The sequence below is a fragment of the Pelobates fuscus genome, chromosome 6, assembly GCF_036172605.1.
Source record: "Pelobates fuscus isolate aPelFus1 chromosome 6, aPelFus1.pri, whole genome shotgun sequence".
In the NCBI taxonomy this organism is placed as follows: domain Eukaryota; kingdom Metazoa; phylum Chordata; class Amphibia; order Anura; family Pelobatidae; genus Pelobates; species Pelobates fuscus.
This window is the reverse complement of record NC_086322.1, coordinates 304,051,730-304,065,110: the sequence shown is the minus strand read 5'-3', so window position 1 is coordinate 304,065,110 and position 13,381 is coordinate 304,051,730. Positions and strand designations below refer to the sequence as shown.

The 13,381-nt window shown below is 43.5% G+C and overlaps 1 protein-coding gene across 1 annotated transcript in view; it reads right to left on the bottom strand.

Annotated features, from left to right (window-relative positions):
• PTGIS (prostaglandin I2 synthase) overlaps positions 1-13,381 on the bottom strand; it is a 63,527-nt gene that overhangs the window by 31,650 nt on the left and 18,496 nt on the right. Inside the window, exon 3 of the mRNA XM_063425677.1 lies at positions 1,207-1,385. Within this exon, the coding sequence (XP_063281747.1) occupies positions 1,207-1,385 (179 nt within the window). The remainder of the gene's footprint in view (positions 1-1,206; positions 1,386-13,381) is intronic.

Sequence of the window (13,381 nt, the reverse complement as noted above, 5' to 3'; positions counted from 1 at the left end):
GATACTTTCCAGACAGGCCTCGTATATTTAACATAGCAGCAACTAATTAGTGTGATAACTCAAAGCACCAAGTAAACACTAAGATGATGTTGTTAGGTGACCAGCAAGGGACAGGAAATGAATCAGACTTTATACAAATCTTTATAAATGACCTGTCTCCTCTACTGCGTTGCCAAAATGTACTGACCTCCGTTTATTTTATACATAACTTTTATATTTAAAGAAATGAGTTTCACTGATCCTGATCGGAGCATTCAATGTTTATAGTATAGAGATTTACTGGATTTTAAAGAAGGAAATGGAATTGGGATCTTAAAATGATGATAAATAAATATCAAGATTTATGAAAATGTATTTTTCTGGAAAAAGATTTCCAGATAGAAACGGCTTTATTAATTTATTAAACTGAAATAAATTTAATCGGTTTAGTTACGCTGTAAAATTGTAATCAATGTAGCTGAACTTCGAAAATTGTTTCAAATTTAATTTTATTTTTAAATTCTCTTTTTTTTTTTTTTCTTCAATAAAGCCCTTGGAATGTGACATAACCAACATCCAGGCAGGATAATCGCAGCAATCAGAGGGTGTATTCTCTCAAACGTAGCAAGTTTTCTAACTGCACTCATTCTGTACATGATACACAGTATTGATCTATATAGTGGGGCATTCACATTGCTAATGTTATACATAAACTATCAAATGGCGGCTCTGAGTATCTGGTACCCATCAGACTATAACAGTGCAGTCATTTTAAATCATTCTCCCTCCCTCCCTCTATTTATTCTTCAGTGTGTTTGGAAAAATAGCTCGTATGGTTTCAAACCTAATTTTAAACAAACAAATTAAAATATAAACACATCAGACACCTGTTACCCTATCAAAACTTCAGATATTTAAATTGTATAAAGTGTGAAGCAGAGTATAGACTGTAATTAAGAAGGGCAAAAGTATCTGCTAGAGTTGAGAGCAGGTTCATATAGTTAAAGCCTCACTTTTTTATAATGTATAGAATAAATATTTCCCCGCACGCTATGACTGTGACTTCAGCTTTCTGTTAAACCACAAAGTGTGGCAACTGTTTGACACCCTCTGGTATACACTGAGATGACAATTGCAGCGAGCTGAGTGATATTTCCTGGTCTCACCATTCAGGGTTATGGGTTACAAATGGTAATGGAAAGATTAATTGAAAGTAAACACACTTACATTTTCAATACAGCTTTCTCTGCCGTCATGTCGTAGTTTGGCAAATTAACGTCAAACATTCTCTCCATTAAAACCTTGGCGTATTTGCCAAAATCGAGACGGCTCTGTGATTCCCAAACAACAGCATCATAAGAATTTGGGTCCAACAGCACAGTGATAAATCTTCCAGCTACTTGGACCTTAAAACAGATTGAAAGAAAGTAACCATTATTAAATACTGCAACGTACGCTATATAGACATATAGATACAGCACAATCAGCCCTTCTATTCACACTGTTCATTACAGTCAAAATCACATTGCTCTTAAAGGGACACTCCAGGCACCCAGACCACTTCTGCCCATTGGAGTGGTCTGGGTGCCAACTCCCACTACTCCTAACCCTGCAAGTATAATTATTGCAGTTTTTATAAACTGCAATAATTACCTTGCAGGGTAACTACTAGACAGCCACTAGAGGGAACTTCCTGCTTAATAGCACAGGAAACCTGTGCTGGAGCGTTGCTGGACGTCTTCACACTGTGTGAGGACCTCCAGCGTCGCTCAAATCCCCATAGGAAAGCATTGAAATTCGTTTTCAATGCTTTCCTATGGGAAGCGCTAAAGCGCATGCGCGGCATTGCCGCGCCTGCGCATTAGGTCTCCTCGGCCGGTGGGCGGGATCAGTCTCGCACACCGGCCGACGGAAGCACAGGGAGGAGCGTCGCGGAGGACATCGTCGCTGCCTCAGGTAAGTGACTGAAGGGGTTTTCACCCCTTCAGTAACTGGGGATTGGTGGGTGGGAGGGAGGGAGAGGGACCCTCCAGTGGCAGGAAAACCGATCGTTTTCCTGGCACTGGAGTTTCCCTTTAATTATCAAAATAACATGATTTAAAAAGAAAAAATAGCCTTATACACATACTGAGTATTCTTCAATTCCTTTACTGTGTTAGCCTTATACACATCCTGAGTATTCTTCAATTCCTTTACTGTGTTAGCCTTATACACATCCTGAGCATTCTTCAATTCCTTTACTGTGTTAGCCCTATACACATCCTGAGCATTCTTCAATTCCTTTACTGTGTTAGCCTTATACACATCCTGAGCATTCTTCAATTCCTTTACTGTGTTAGCCTTATACACATACTGAGCATTCTTCAATTCCTTTACTGTGTTAGCCTTATACACATACTGAGTACCGTATATACTCGAGTATAAGCCGACCCGAATATAAGCCGAGGCCCCTAATTTTACCCCAAAAAACTGGGAAAACTTATTGACTCGAGTATAAGACTAGGGTGGGAAATGCAGCAGCTACTGGTAAATTTCTAAATAAAATTAGATCCTAAAAAAATTATATTAATTTAATATTTATTTACAGTGTGTGTATATAATGAATGCAGTGTGTGCGTATGAATGCAGTGTGTGTGTATGAATGCAGTGTGTGCGTATGAGTGCAGTGTATGAATGCAGTGTGTGTGTGTATGAGTGCAGTGTGTGCATTAGAGTGCAGTGTGAGTGCGTTAGAGTGCAGTGTGTGTGCGTATATATGAATTGAATATTTATTTCCAGTGTGTGTATATAATGAATGCAGTGTGTGTGTGAGTGCAGTGTGTGTGTGTGAGTGCAGTGTGTGTGTGTGTGAGTGCAGTGTGTGTGTGTGTGAGTGCAGTGTGTGTGTGTGAGTGCAGTGTGTGTGTGTGTGTGTGCAGTGTGTGTGTGTGTGAGTGCAGTGTGTGTGTGTGTGTGAGTGCAGTGTGTGTGTGTGTGTGAGTGCAGTGTGTGTGTGAGTGCAGTGTGTGTGTATGAGTGCAGTGTGTGTGTGTGAGTGCAGTGTGTGTGTGTGTGAGTGCAGTGTGTGTGTGAGTGCAGTGTGTGTGTGTGTGTGAGTGCAGTGTGTGTGTGTGTGAGTGCAGTGTGTGTGTGTGTGAGTGCAGTGTGTGTGTGAGTGCAGTGTGTGTATATGAATGAAGTGTGAGTGTGTGTGATGCAGTGTGTGTTTGTGTATGTGTTGGTGGGGGTGGGCATTTTTAAATATTATTAATTCTTTTATTAATTATGTTATGTTTTATTTTTTAATTATATTATTATATTTTTATTATTATTATTTATTATTTAATTGAATTATTATTATTTTTTTTTTATTATTATATTATATTTATTATATTTTTTTTCGTCCCCCCTCCCTGCTTGATACATAGCAGGGAGGGGGGCTCCTTCCCTGGTGGTCCAGGGTCATTGGCAGTTCAGTGGGGGGGAGAGGGGGCTGGCAGAGCTGTACTTACCTGTCCTGCAGCTCCTGTCAGCTCTCTCCTCCTCCGCGCGGTCTGTGCAGCTCCCTCTGTCAGCTCACAGTGTAAGTCTCGCGAGAGCCGCGGCTCTCGCGAGACTTACACTGGGAGCTGACCGAGGTGCTGAACGGACGGCGCGGAGGAGGAGAGAGCTGACAGGAGCTGCAGGACAGGTAAGTACAGCTCTGCCAGCCCCCTCTCCCCCGGTCTGTATTATGGCAATGCAAATTGCAATAATACAGACAGTGACTCGAGTATAAGCCGAGTTGGGGTTTTTCAGCACAAAAAATGTGCTGAAAAACTCGGCTTATACTCGAGTATATACAGTATTCTTCAATTCCTTTACTGTGTTAACCTTATACACATCCTGAGCATTCTTCAATTCCTTTACTGTGTTAGCATTATACACATCCCGAGCATTCTTCAATTCCTTTACTGTGTTATCCTTATACACATCCTGAGCATTCATCAATTCCTTTACTGTGTTAGCCTTATACACATCCTGAGCATTCTTCAATCCCTTTACTGTGTTAGCCTTATACACATCCTGCACATTCTTCAATTCCTTTACTGCGTTAGCCTTATACACATCCTGAGCATTCTTCAATTCCTTTACTGTGTTAGCCTTATACACATCCTGAGCATTCTTCAGTTCCTTTACTGTGTTATCCTTATACACATCCTGAGCATTCTTCAATTCCTTTACTGTGTTAGCCTTATACACATCCTGAGCATTCTTCAATTCCTTTACTGTGTTAGCCTTATAAACATCCTGAGCATTCTTAAATTCCTTTACTGCATTAGCCTTATACACATCCTGAGCATTCTTCAATTCCTATACTGTGTTATCCTTATACACATCCCAAGCATTCTTCAATTCCTTTACTCTGTTATCCTTATACACATCCTGAACATTCTTCAATTCCATTACTGTGTTAGCCTTATACATATCCTGAGCATTCTTCAATTCCTTTACTCTGTTATCCTTATACACATCCTGAATATTCTTCAATTCCTTTACTGCGTTAGCCTTATACGCATCCCAAGCATTCTTCAATTCCTATACTGTGTTATCCTTATACACATCCCAAGCATTCTTCAATTCCATTACTCTGTTATCCTTATACACATCCTGAACATTCTTCAATTCCATTACTGTGTTAGCCTTATACATATCCTGAGCATTCTTCAATTCCTTTACTCTGTTATCCTTATACACATCCTGAATATTCTTCAATTCCTTTACTGCGTTAGCCTTATACACATCCCAAGCATTCTTCAATTCCTTTACTGTGTTAACCTTATACACATCCTGAACATTCTTCAATTCTTTTACTGTGTTAGCCTTATACACATCCTGAGCATTCTTCAATTCCTTTACTGTTTTTCCTTCAAAAAGCATTTAATAACTGTCAGGGTTATTTAAGTGGGATTTGAAAGCAAACTTTAAATTTAAGGTAAAAATAACTTAACCTGAAAAAGTCTGTAAGTCAGCTATGCATTCAGTTGTGTTACACTTTTGTCAATGTTAAAATTGTGATGGGATTTGAGCTGCCTTAGTACGAGACTCTTTATTTTAATATGTGAAACATTTCATCCAAGCCGGCTGTTTATTGTGAAATTGTTAATGTCAAGTTGCCAATGGTTAAAAAGATACACCCAAAACACAACTTTATTCTTGCTTCAACAGATCATTTAAGGTTGTAAATGTTTTTAATTTTTTTTTAAACAGTATCTTAGAATGCGCTCGAGGTTATTTGGCTTGAGCAAAAATATAAACTGTTTTTTATTGAACTGTAACGCTTGCTTATTTCACATAACAGAAACAATGAATTACGAAACTCCATAATGCAATGTCCATTCCTTCCCAAATATTAGCAGTTCTTTGTTTGTTTATTTGTGTTACGGCTCATAGTTTGCATTACGATTACATTAAACTCCGATGATATCATGTTACATAACCTTCATTCAGGGAAGGTGACTCACTGCTGAGTTAATCCACCTCTGCATGCGCCGTCATTGCAGTCACTTACATATAACCAATATAAACATCACAAGTGTGCATTACAGGCCGTGTGTCACAGCCGATCTATAACTCTGGAAGTCCAGGAGTGGCTGGTGACGTATGGCTGATGAGACAAGAAGATAAGGAGTGGTAAATGTGTGTGGTACAGAGCGGCTGCAGTGTACATAATTCATTCACACAGACACATCTCCTTGGATACATAGACACACATGTGTCCTCACAATTCATTGAGACACATCCCTATCTATATACACACACAAACACATGCAATGCATGCAGAAATATGTTACACATGTTGTGACGAGACCAATCTCGCCACATTGCATTGGAGGAGCCTGGTTGCCCGCCTGCTGCCTTTGGATTATGGACCGGCAGTTAAAGGGTTAATTTTACTGTGCAGAAGGATTTATTTCTTCCTTTCTGCACAGCCATTCGGTAGATTCTATCTACCGAACAAACAGCCTTTTTTCAACCTCCCCAGAGCCGTGGGAAGCCGGCCGGCGCCGTTAATTGGCCACCCAGAAGCTGGAGTGTGCCCTCCATTTACCTCCCTGACGCTGCGGTTAACCGCAGCTTAATTGATTGTTACTGGGTGGCCGCGGTTACACTTAGCGGCCGCTAGGTGGCGGTGTTATGGAGCTCCCCGGACGGCCAGCCCTGGTCAGCCCAGAATTAGTGCACTAAAAGCGGACACTTTTACGTGCAAGCACCGCTGAGCCTCCAGCCCCCTGGTTCTTATTCGTGCATATTTAACCGAATACATGTTAATTTGGTAGTTTGTATATGTGAATGTTAACCCAGAAAGCACAGCCATGGAGCCAATTCATGTAATTAAAGACTTTGGCTCCATGGCAATTGAACTGTGTGAATAGGATCTGAGCGCTATTCTGTATTTTTGTGCGCTCAGATCCCAGCTATCTGGGGATATGTGACATGTCTGTGTTTTATGTATAAAAGGTGTCTTTAAGTATTTTAAAGTAATATTGTATCTTGTGTTCACCACGTGCATAATGGAGTCTTGCCTCTGTCCTGGGAGATAATTGAATTACTTCTCAATTATCTCCAGGGCAGAGGGGAGGAAGCCAGGATGCATTGTGGGAAAGTATTGTGACTGTATGTCCTAAAATGATACATGTCTGTCTTTTGTCACAGTCTTCCATCTGGTCCCCTAGGGGAGTGTCCACCAGGTGGGAGACCTGCATAAATACAGGGGCAGGTAGCCCTCAATAAACAGACCACTGCTTGACCCTCAACATGGAGCCTTGTCTCGTTCTTGGGGGGATTCACTGTATGCTGATAGAGACTGATTGCCAGGAGTGTAAGCCGCTTGGGAGCTTTTCCTGTTCGTCTGCTAGCAGCTATTCGTGAGGTTCCAGTTCGGGAGTTTGGAGTGCTACCTTATTCCCTTGTATGCAGTTCGGGAGTTTGGTGCATTCACTTATATCCAATTCGTGAGTTTTGGTGATTCTACAGTAGCTGTGCCTGTCTTTGAAAAGGGGATTATCGTCTAAACGATCGCCTAAACGGTCCGTAACACATGTACACACAGACATAGACACCGCACATTACGCACACACATACATTCACACCGCACATTACATACACACCGCACATTACATACACACACATACACACACATCACACATATACATACATACACACCGCACAATACACACACACACATATATACCGCACATTACATACACACCCATACATACACACCGCACATTACATACACACCACACATTACACACACACACATACATACACACCACACATTACACACACACATACATACACACCGCACATTACACACACACACATACATACACACCGCACAGTACACATATACATACAAACGGTACATGTTCTCTATACACACACATACACACACACACACACACACACTGTATGACTCTTTCTGTGTGTACACTAACAGACAAGATCTCAGGAAACACCAAACCAAATCCACTTATTCCGGCAGTAACTGTAAATGATGGTGGATTGCTGTAGGCTGAGACCGGTCACAGCACAGACCAACAGAAGGGTAACTGTGTCATGCAGAGGAAGGAACAATCTTAATGGGTTTCGTTGCTTAACTGTAGTGAATTGAAAACCCAATGACAAAATGTAGATCAAATAGCCAAGTTGTGAATATTGTAATGTTTGGGGAGGGGGGGGGATTATCTGTTTTTTACCCCAATTTTCAGCACTTTTTGCTTGACTGCATCTGTTATTGTACGCCACTCGTGGCAAAAACGGAGCAGATAAAAAAAAAAAAAAAAAATGATCGTGTTTGGGAGATTTAAAAAAAATAAAAAAATGAACACAGTTCAAAAAGTGGAGAAATCACCGTTACCCCATTTAAGAACTTTGTCTCACTTTTCTAGACTCAAATAAACATATCAAGTTGCCCTTGTTTGTATGCACCCTCTCCCCATGGTGCGATATGTTATAATAATGTCAAACTATATTTTCTGCACATTGGGGGAGGTTAGCGAAAGGGCTGTAACGAGAAAAATAGGGTTGTTGCTTTGGAGACCAGTGGACATAGGAATCACGTTCGACAGATTGATAGTTTCTCATATTTCTTACGTTTCTGGCACTTCATATTACGACACTTTGATAAATCCCTCCCATTTCATGATATAATATTTTCCTCTATTTCTGGAATGAAGGAGATTCAGTAGAAGATATCAAGTTATTAAATCTCTCTGCCCAATGGAGATATATTGACCGAAAGGTACAGACAGAGATAGACATTCTAGATTAAGAATATGTCAACTCATACAATGTTTCTGTGCTCGAGACTTTCTTTTAAATTCTAACAAAGAACAGAGATTGGTAGAAATATTGTCAAAAATTTGCTAACAGCAGATTGGATCAAAGTGCCGTGCATTAACATGTCAGATATATAGATATTTGCAGGTAGGGTTTCTTCTCAAAGTAAAAGTAGGCACATAGTACATTGCTCCAATACCTACTGTGATAGAGCTGTAGTAGCTGTGAGACACTCTACCATGGAATATAGGAAGAGAACCCAGTCACACACCGCAATCTACACAGTGGTTTTTGCGCTAAACAGATAAGACCAATCAGATAAGAGATTGTCAGGGAGTAAAGCGAACAGAGGGTGTGTGTAACATTAGTTTGAATCTGGCATTCAAGGCGGCCATGTAGCTGGAGGCAAGCATGTATTTGCTAGCTGTGCATGTCATACAATGTATCATATATCTGAACAATAAATAATATATCCACTGATTATGGAAATGTTGAACAGGGAAGGTCTAGATTCACTCTAAAGCAGACTTGTTTTTTTTGGTTGTTTTTTTTTTAGCATTTTGTAGATTATTTAATCCTTGTGTACATTGCTCTTAAAGTAACTTTTGAAATGATGCATTCATTATTACACTTCAAAGACTCCTTTGGAAGCTAACTGTCCATCTTGCCAAGTTCTGATTCAAGGGAGCTGGTCGGCAGGAGTTTAATTTTCATAACCGACTATCTGATTGCTTTTCAATCGTTTAATAAGATACAATGGTAACATTTTCTTTAACACACGATTCAGGATTTTAAAATCTCTTATGTGACGAAACCAACCTCGCCACTGAGAACTGGAGAAGCCTGGTTGCCCGCCTGCTGCCTTTGGACTATGGCCCTGGGAGATTGGGCCCTTTACAAACAGTATTCGGCCCTAACAGAGTGCATGTCACTCATTCTGGCCCTTTAAATACAGTGGGGCCATTCGGTACTTGCCCTGTGTGAGCAGTGATACCCCCCAGATAGCTATGCCATGGAGCCTATTCATATAATGAAAGACTATGGGAAAGACTTTGGCTCCATGGCAATTAAACTGTATTTGTGTGGTCTGCGTGCCATTCACCTAATAATGTGCACGCAGACCTGAGCTATCTGGGGATATGTTAAATGTCTGTGTTTAATGTATAAAAAGTGACTTTATGTATTTTAAAGAGTTTTATGTTGTTTTGCAACCATGTGGTTAATGGAGTCTGCCTCTAGTCCTGGATAATTAGATTTCCTCTCCAATTATCTCCAGGGCAGAAGGGAGGAAGCCAGGATGCATTGTGGGGATGTTTTACTTTTACTGTTTGAGCCAGAAGGAACAAAAGATACTTTTAGTAACTTTTTAACCCCTGGTCGGATTCATGCCATTTTTTAATATGTTGTTCCCCTGAATGGATTGATTGTGGATATGTATTTTTATGTGAATGTGATGTATGGTTGTAAAGTTATGAAAGTTGTGTAAAAGTATATTTTGAACTGTACACATAATGGGATTAAGTGTCACACTAAGGGGAGGGGATGTGTGGGAGGTAACATCTATGTTATTGGTTATTTTATGCCTCCCCCTGGGTGTGGCCTGTATGTGTACTCATGTAATAAAAACCAGGCTGGGTGCCCAGACCACTCAGACCACTGCTTGACCTTCAACACGGAGCCTTGTCTCGTTCTTGGGGGGATTCACTGTATGCTGTTGGAGATTTGACTGCTAGGAGTGTAAGCTGATGTCTGCTTTTCCTATTCATCTGCTAGCAGCTATTTGTGAGGTTCCAGCTGGAGTGCTACCTTATTCACCTATATCCAGTTCGTGAGTTCTGATGTTCTGCAGTAGCTGTGCCTTTCTGAGGAAAGGGGATTATCGCCTAAACTGGGTTTTATCCTCTTGTATGCTGAAACGGTCCGTTACAATTGGTGGCAAGCGGCGGGATCGTTCCTACAGCCAGAAGGACAGCTACAGAACACCATTTCTTTGGATTTACAATTTGAGGGCAACGCATGTCTGAGTACAGCGACCCTGACAGCACCAGGATGGAACCAGCAGTGGAGTACAATAAGGGTGACATGGATGACCGGGATGCAATAAGGAAAGGCATCTGGTACCAGGCCCTGGATAATGTACAATACCAGCGGGGTGAGAGTCTCCCCAGTGAAGAGCAGCGGTTGCAGAAGCAAGTGGCCCTGCGGATGCCCTTCCTGGGAGAGCAGCCCCTGGAGGAATGGGTGAAGGAACTAGAGCACCGGGTATGGCAGGAGCTATGGCTGGAGGATGCCTACCAGGCGCTCTGGTGGTATATGGCACAGTATATACCCTGGACAGCCGAACATGACAAGCCAGAGGGAGAGGAGTTTGATGGTCCTGGCTTGTTATGGGAGTCCTTTGCAGAGCCTGGCTTCGGGAGCCCTGCGCAAACCAGACTGCAGGACATTTTCTATGAGAGGGAGGCTAGGCATGAGTGGGATGACCCCCATGAGGTAGAGCAAGACCTGGCTCACCTAGCAGCCCTGGAGTGGGAACTGGAGCAAAACTACCAAGATCTCTTCCGCTTCATTGGGAAGGCTCAGCAGGACAGTAAGGTGACAGACCCAGATCCAGACCCCTTCCGCTGGGAAGATATTGTAGAGATTTACTGGGAAGAACCCCAGGTGGCCTGTAGAGATGGGACCGAGGTCTCTCCACCGGCCCTGCAGGGAATTGGGAGCCCAGTCTCCATTCCCCAGCGGCAGGCTGAGTTACAGGGGGCAGAGGTAGTTGGTCCCACCCCCCAGCAGCAGAGTGATATGCCGGGAAGGCAGTGTGAAGTGCAGGGAGAGGAGAGCAGCGTCCTCCCTCCCCAGCGGCAGGCTGAGTTACAGGGGGCAGAGGTAGTTGGTCCTACCCCCCAGCAGCAGAGTGATATGCCGGGAAGGCAGTGTGAAGTGCAGGGAGAGGAGAGCAGCGTCCTCCCTCCCCAGCGGCAGGCTGAGTTACAGGGGGCAGAGGTAGTTGGTCCTACCCCCCAGCAGCAGAGTGATATGCCGGGAAGGCAGTGTGAAATGCAGGGAGAGGAGAGCAGCGTCCTCCCTCCCCAGCGGCAGGCTGGGTTACAGGGGGCAGAGGTAGTTGGTCCTACCCCCCAGCAGCAGCATGATTTTTTGGGAATTGGGAGCCCAGTCTCCATTCCCCAGCGGCAGTGTGAAGTAGAGGGAGAGGAGAGCAGCGTCCTCCCTCCCCAGCGGCAGGCTGAGTTACAGGGGGCAGAGGTAGTTGGTCCTACCCCCCAGCAGCAGCGTGACTTTTTGGGAATTGGGAGCCCAGTCTCCTTTCCCCAACAGCAGGACACTGTATTAGGAGAAGAGACAGTCGGTCTCCCTCCGCAGATGATGGAAGTATGCATGGGAGAGGAGCTTATTACCACCTCTCCCCAGCGGCGGATTATTAATGGGCAGAGTGTTCTATCGGGAGAGGAGCTTGTTACCCCCTCTCCCCAGCGGCAGTTTAATGTACCAGGGGGAGACTGTAAGCCCCCCACCGGTGCAGATGGGACCGTGGTCTCTGCACTTACCACACAGGGGGTAGGGATGGTCGGTCCTACCCCCCCACGACAGAACTATGTATCCAAGGGGGAGACAACCGGTCTCCCCATTCAGCAGCAGAGCTATGCAACGAAGAGGGAGACAATCCGTCTCCAGCAACCAGGCTCCAACCAGACTACTCCGGTGGTAGTGCTGGCATCAGGACAGAGTACCGCTGGTCTCTGCCCACTCAGCAACCCACCAAGGCAGCCTACCAGTCCCCTGCACAGCCGGGGTGAGGCACCTGGACATGGACAACTTTCTCCTCTACCCAGGTGTAGTAACCATTTATTGTGGGTGGGCTGTACTGATGTTTCTGCTTTGTGGGTGGGTTGCTGGACTAACAAGGGCACTGACCGGCAGGAGGTCAGGTACCCTGTTAGTCTTTTTGGAAAGGGGGAGAGATGTGACGAAACCAACCTCGCCACTGAGAACTGGAGAAGCCTGGTTGCCCGCCTGCTGCCTTTGGACTATGGCCCTGGGAGATTGGGCCCTTTACAAACAGTATTCGGCCCTAACAGAGTGCATGTCACTCATTCTGGCCCTTTAAATACAGTGGGGCCATTCGGTACTTGCCCTGTGTGAGCAGTGATACCCCCCAGATAGCTATGCCATGGAGCCTATTCATATAATGAAAGACTATGGGAAAGACTTTGGCTCCATGGCAATTAAACTGTATTTGTGTGGTCTGCGTGCCATTCACCTAATAATGTGCACGCAGACCTGAGCTATCTGGGGATATGTTAAATGTCTGTGTTTAATGTATAAAAAGTGACTTTATGTATTTTAAAGAGTTTTATGTTGTTTTGCAACCGTGTGGTTAATGGAGTCTGCCTCTAGTCCTGGATAATTAGATTTCCTCTCCAATTATCTCCAGGGCAGAAGGGAGGAAGCCAGGATGCATTGTGGGGATGTTTTACTTTTACTGTTTGAGCCAGAAGGAACAAAAGATACTTTTAGTAACTTTTTAACCCCTGGTCGGATTCATGCCATTTTTTAATATGTTGTTCCCCTGAATGGATTGATTGTGGATATGTATTTTTATGTGAATGTGATGTATGGTTGTAAAGTTATGAAAGTTGTGTAAAAGTATATTTTGAACTGTACACATAATGGGATTAAGTGTCACACTAAGGGGAGGGGATGTGTGGGAGGTAACATCTATGTTATTGGTTATTTTATGCCTCCCCCTGGGTGTGGCCTGTATGTGTACTCATGTAATAAAAACCAGGCTGGGTGCCCAGACCACTCAGACCACTGCTTGACCTTCAACACGGAGCCTTGTCTCGTTCTTGGGGGGATTCACTGTATGCTGTTGGAGATTTGACTGCTAGGAGTGTAAGCTGATGTCTGCTTTTCCTATTCATCTGCTAGCAGCTATTTGTGAGGTTCCAGCTGGAGTGCTACCTTATTCACCTATATCCAGTTCGTGAGTTCTGATGTTCTGCAGTAGCTGTGCCTTTCTGAGGAAAGGGGATTATCGCCTAAACTGGGTTTTATCCTCTTGTATGCTGAAACGGTCCGT